This window comes from Geotrypetes seraphini, chromosome 1, assembly GCF_902459505.1.
Source record: "Geotrypetes seraphini chromosome 1, aGeoSer1.1, whole genome shotgun sequence".
NCBI classification, from domain to species: domain Eukaryota; kingdom Metazoa; phylum Chordata; class Amphibia; order Gymnophiona; family Dermophiidae; genus Geotrypetes; species Geotrypetes seraphini.
The window spans coordinates 293,418,964-293,425,178 of record NC_047084.1 but is presented as its reverse complement, the minus strand read 5'-3'; the positions used below and the strand labels follow the sequence as shown (position 1 = coordinate 293,425,178).

Sequence of the window (6,215 nt, the reverse complement as noted above, 5' to 3'; positions counted from 1 at the left end):
TTTCAGTGTATGCAAAGGTGGATCCTTCTTTACTACTCCCCACTATCAATTGGTGTACCTAAAGGTTCTATTGTTGGGAACTCTCCTTTTCTCCATCTATACCCACTCCCTTGGTGCACTGATCTTCTTCTTTGATTTTCAGTATCACCTCTATGCTGATGACTCCCAGATCTACCTCTCCACACCAGATATCTCTACAGGAATCCAGGTCTGAGTCTTAGCCTGCCTGTCTGACATTGCGGCCTGGATGTTTCACTGCCATCTAAAACCGAATGTGGCTAAGACTGAGTTCCTTATCTTCCTGCCTAAACCCCCCTCTACCTCTATGTAGGCAACACTCTCCTCCTTCCTGTCTTGTCAGATCGCAACCTCGGGATCATCTTTGACTCTTCTCTCTCCTTCTTTGCTCAGATCTAACAAAACTCTAAAACCTGTTGCTTCTTCCTCTATAGTATTACCACAGTCCAACCTCTCCTTTCTGAGAACACTAACAAAACCCTTATCCATACTCTCATCATCTCTCACTTAGATTATTGCAACTTGCTTCTCTCAGGTCCTCTGCTCAACCATCTCTCTCCCTTTCAGTCCGTTCAGAAATTCTGCTGCGTGACTCATATTCCACGAGAGCTGCCATACTCACATTACCCCTCTCCTCAAGTCACTTCATTGGCTCCCCATCCATTTCTGAATACAGTTCCAACTCCTCTTACTAACCTACAAGTGCATTCACTCTCCAGCCCCTCAATATCCCTCCTCCCTTATCTCGCCCTCCCCCCTCATGAATTCCATTCATTCGGTAAGTCCCTCCTATCTATACCCTTCTCCTCCAGTACCAACTCCAGCCTCCATCCATTTAATCATGCTGCACCGTTTGCCTGGAACAGACTGCCTGAATCACTACACCAGGCTCAGTCTCTAGCAGTCTTCAAATCCAGGCTAAAAGCCCACTTTTTCAAGGCTGCTTTCAACTCCTAACTCCCACTCACTGTAAGATACCTAAGTCCATCCTATCATTCTCTCTGTTAGAAACTCACCAACCCCTATATGTCTTGCTTGTCTGTCCAAATTAGATTGTAAGCTTTTCTGAGCAGGGACCATCTTTTACAAAATGTACAGCATTGTGTATGCCTTTCAAAGCTATAGAAACGATAAATAGTAGTAGTGGTAGCATTCTTATTATAGGCCCTTTGTTCTTACATGGAAAATACCTAGCTCTAAAATTCAGTAACAGAGGAGAATGTTCACTATAACTAATCACAAATTTGTCACAGGTACGTGTGCAAATGAAGTTTATGCTCTCCATTGTTTCCCAAAAAGTCCTTAAACTCTTCTCCCAAAGTTTCTGTAGGAATGGTGATGGACTAATATAATGAAATAGACTGATAAGCACATGAGGGGATAATTATATAACCCCTCTATTTATGGACCTAGAGGGTGCCTATGTGGTACCTATACTATAAAGAGAAGTAGGCACCTACTTTACATTATAGAATACAAGTGTAACTGGATAAAGATGCACGTTTAGCCTAAAGCACTTATGTCAGCCATACAGCTAGTGTCTAAATGCTGGAGATATGAGTGTGACTTATGTATTCTGCAAGTTGCATGCAGAAGTGCAAGTTATCTTAGCAGGGTTTTAAAAAGGTTTGGATAATTCCCTAAAAGAAATCCCCTGCTTAGTCCTTGGATAAGCAGCATAAAATCTGTTTTGCTCTTTGGAATCTTGCCAGGTACTTGTGACCTGGGTTGACCAGTATTGGAAAAAGGATACTGGGTTTGATGGACCTTCAGTCTGTCCCAGTATGACAACTCTTATGTAGATCAGAGGGATGTAAGAGAGGCAGATGATCTGTGATGTTTCAGGGATAGAACAAAGAGCAGCCCAAATGAGTATATGGAGTATAAAGAAATTTAACATAATATGTGCCTGACGTAGCCACATTTTGACCGAAGGCTGTGTCGGAGGCAACACTAGAGAGGAAAAACTGCAAGCTTCTCTCTAGTACAGGGGTAGGCAATTCCGGTCCTCGAGAGACAAAGCCAAGTCAGGTTTTTCGGGATATCCACAATAAATATGCATGAGATAGATTTGCATCTCAAGGAGGCAGTGCATGCATATCCATCTCATACATATTCATGGTAGAGATCCTGAAAACCTGACCTGAATCCGGCTCTTGAGGACCGGAATTGCCTAACCCTGCTTTAGTATAACATAGAGAATGCAATACTTCTTCAACCACTTCCTGCTGAATTTTTGTACCAGTGAGAAGTGTATTCTTTCAGTTTAAATACTCTGGATTGTTTGGTAAGCTATTACACTAGAGAGAAGCTTGCTGTCTGTTTTTCTTCTCTAGTTTTGTCTCTGATGCAGTTCTCGGGCGAAATGTGGATACATCAGGAACATTTACAAAAAACTCAAAGAACAAGAAAGGATGTCAATATAGTATCTTCAAAAATATACATCCAATAATCTATCCAGCACTACATACCTTCAAACCCCAATCATACTCAAAATTGGAGAAAAGACTTCAGTGTCCAATAGGGGTGACCTCAAAAACATACAACTCCCACATTGACAAACCTGCCTCAATATATAATCAAAGAGTGTTTTGACCGAGGATGTGTCTTCCTGTCTCAATGATTATATATTGAGACAGGTTTGTCAATGTGGGAGTTGTATGTTTTTGAGGTCACCCCTATTGGACACTGAGGTCTTTTCTCCAATTTTGAGTATGATTGGGGGTTGAAGGTATTAATGTACGTAGTGCTGGGTAGATTATTGGATGTATATTTTTGAAGATACTATGTCACGAACATGTCATGCTAAATTTCTTTTTGCTCCATATACTCGTTTGGTCTTCTTTTTATTCTACCCCTGGCAACTCTTATGTTCATGATTTGCCCACATTCCACCTATGTGTACACCTACCTGTACAATATGTACTATGTAAGATATGGGCGTATTTACAGAATAGCACTTAGGCAGTATTTTGACATTTAGGCACATACATGCCATTATTCTAATCATTTATGCATGTAATCAGCATGTAAATTAGTGTCCACATTATAGAATAACTACTATGATGCACATTGCAGGGTGAATGGAAAAAATAGTTCAGAAAGCTAAAAGAACTGCATTACTGTCCCCCCAAAATCTGATGACCCATTTCTACTGTGCCTTTACCTACAATTACAATGAACCTGAAAGTTTATGCTTTCATTTACCTCTGACATCCATAGCAAACATCTAACAAATTCCCTTCCTCAGCCCTGAGGATTTGTGAGGAAGGGTAACTAGAATTTTTGTTTAGTATAGCTAACCTGATTTAGTTAAAGGTTTAGCGCCATCCTGCCCCATCTCCCATCACATGCCACAACAGTGAAACAAACTCCATGCCACCCTTATCTTCTGATGAATGATAAAGACTCTCATGAAGCACCAGCTCAATCAGGTAACTCAGGAGCCTGTTATCTTCCTTATTTATTATCACACAGTAAACATACTAGCTATTGTACCTAAAACAGAAGAAAAATAAATTAAAATCTTAAAAATGAATCTTTTTTTTTTTTTGTCAGTGGTTAATTTATAGTTGACCAACAAGTTCAGCTGTGAGGAGCATCAGTATATGACTAGACTTTCACCTCCAGCTACTCATTCTCCTTTTTTAGTCAGAGGCATCCGATTCTCCTTCGTTGGAGACAGTGGTAAAGCTGAGCTGTGTTGATGGAGTGAGGCGCATGAAAGAATTTCATAGCTCACTGTCAGTTCAGCAAACACACTCAGACATGTGATTTGTCTCTTGTTAATATCACTAGAAGTCTCTTTTACTTTGCCCCTTCCTCCTTGATTCAGTGTGGTGGTAGCTGCTGCTATTCGGCACCTCATGGTCCCTAGTCATTGGAAGTGACATCAATGTCTTCTCCGTTGGACTGTTTGGTGGCAAGTCGCCATCTATTGATATGATGAGAACCTTTCTTCTTCTGTTCCGATTCTGCTCCTTCCTCTTCCAGCTTCTGCCTCTTGTATTTTGTTCTTCTGTTCTGGAACCACACTTTCACCTGCACAATAAGACACATAAACCAAACACAATGAGATGGAAAACTGGTCCCAGGAATGTCCTCCTCTAAACATTTGGGAACAGCTGAGTCATTTTTGGTTTTTCTAATTCTTAGACTATTGAAATCTGAAAGAAAAATAATGCTCTAATTTTTTTCTGATCAGAACAACAAACCTACGAAGTGTTAACACTGAAATTCCAAATTTAATTGTATTACAGAATCCAGAACAATGGACGTCAAGAGTACCTAAGTATGAAAGATAAAAGTTTTTATTGCGTCAATATAAAAGATGACTATATAACCTAAAGTTACCTGGTAATGATAACTTCCAATTTTTACCTTCTTATGAGAGGTACATTGCAGAATAGTCTGGTACAGTATTCTTAAATAGAAATAAATTTCCCCTAATTGAATTATTTGGGGGATTAAATGCAATATAAAGGAAAAAATAGGAAACATTGTGCACATCATTCTTAATGACTAGTAAATTTCAATGCATGTAATTAACATATGGAGATAGCTCATCTTTAACAAGGGTCTCTGGAAAAGGAGGAAATTCATTTATTCTCTGTGTAAAACCTATATGTGGTCTTATTCAATAAAGACTTTTTCCTACAGGTACAGAATGGGGAAGAGTCCATCTTGACTACGCTGTATAATGGCTGCCTACTAAATATTGATATATGCATTTTTAATATTTTTGTTTATGCAGCGATATATCTGGCCACATCTGTCCAATCAGATGTTATTGATGTCACAAAGGATTTCTGACAGATACAGTCATGTATGTCTATAGGAGGCATGTGTTCTTCTCATTGATCCCTTGTAGTGAAGAAGAAAGCTTACTATAATTGAACAGTAGCTTTGCCACCCATCACTTATCAAACACTTACACTCACACACAGCTAGTAGTATTTAACCTGTATCTTAAAGGTAAACACTGCATACATAGAAGGTGATTCTATAAATGAGTGCCTAGATGTAGGCTCTTAGAGGGCACCTATCTAGAGCCTATTCTACTTGTATAAAACAATAGTGCAACTGGGTATATACGCACATATATGTTTAGGTATGAGCACTGATATTAACTCTAGAACTGGTGTAGATGCCCTTACCTAGATGTGAGTGAATACGTGGATTTCTTACCTCCTTTGTTGTCTTGTTTCCATGCACCACCACTCCCCTCCTGCAGATGCCTAGTTTGTGTGCATGCATTAGAATTGTGGAGACAGTGTGACAGCAGTGGCCCATGGACAGAGTCGCCAACTTGCAGGCACTAGTGGAGGACCTTTTCTGCTAGCAGGGTTTGGGGATCCCAACAGCCAAACCAACAGTGTTGCAATTTAGGGAATATAGAACGAAGTAAAGGGAACAGAAACCCCACATAAAATTCAACAAAAAGAGAACAAGTGGGGAGATCACTGTGTACCCTGTTGATTGAATACCATCCTTGGGCTATTCTACGAGCCTTGTATATGTTCACAGTCTTTTTAAAGATTTTTTTTAAAGTTTGTATTCCCAGCACTTGAGTGACACCTAGTGGACCAGTAGACACACCCCTGAGGCAGGCCTCCACCAGGGGGCCGAAACACAGATCATGTCAGGTCATCAGCTGGATCCTTTCAATATAAGGACATCACATTTATAGGACTTTTATACATGTGCTTTTATTCATGTGTTTCTGTATTTATAGAAATAAAAGATTGTTTGTCCCAAGGTTGACGTGTTCTATCCCACTCCCCACTTGTGCAATTTAGGGAATGCCTGAACCCAGTTGGGGGGGTGACAGACCCTCCAGCCTCACCCCCACCCCAGATTTTCTTAACATGTACTTTTTATCCACAGGAAGAGTAAACAAGTTTCAAATATTTACTGAGGTAAATAGCTTTTAGGAATTTTTTCTCACGGGGACTAATTTTATAAGTACCTTGCACAAGTAGAACAGCATTTTACACATTGAAGGATAAACTTATATGATTTCTCTACGTGTAGGTGCTCATTGCAGCATCTCCCCTAGCTTTGAAGACTTAACTGAGCTCAGACAATAGGCAATCACTTTGTGGGCTTTGTGGTTACTGGGGTAAATAAGGTATTTCAAAAGAAGGATGTGAAAATGGGAAGAGATTGTGGAAGCACGGAATACCATGAATTCCCTT

General features: G+C 39.9%; 1 protein-coding gene across 2 annotated transcripts in view; it reads right to left on the bottom strand.

Moving 5' to 3' along the window:
* Positions 1-3,457: 3,457 nt before the first annotated feature.
* Positions 3,458-6,215, bottom strand: part of EMX1 (empty spiracles homeobox 1) — a 48,641-nt gene continuing 45,883 nt past the window's right edge. The window contains exon 3 of one of the 2 annotated variants that reach the window (XM_033953570.1): positions 3,458-4,059. In XM_033953570.1, the coding sequence (XP_033809461.1) occupies positions 3,892-4,059 (168 nt within the window). In that variant the 3' untranslated portion in view covers positions 3,458-3,891. The remainder of the gene's footprint in view (positions 4,060-6,215) is intronic. The other variant, XM_033953578.1, reaches the window with a different exon arrangement.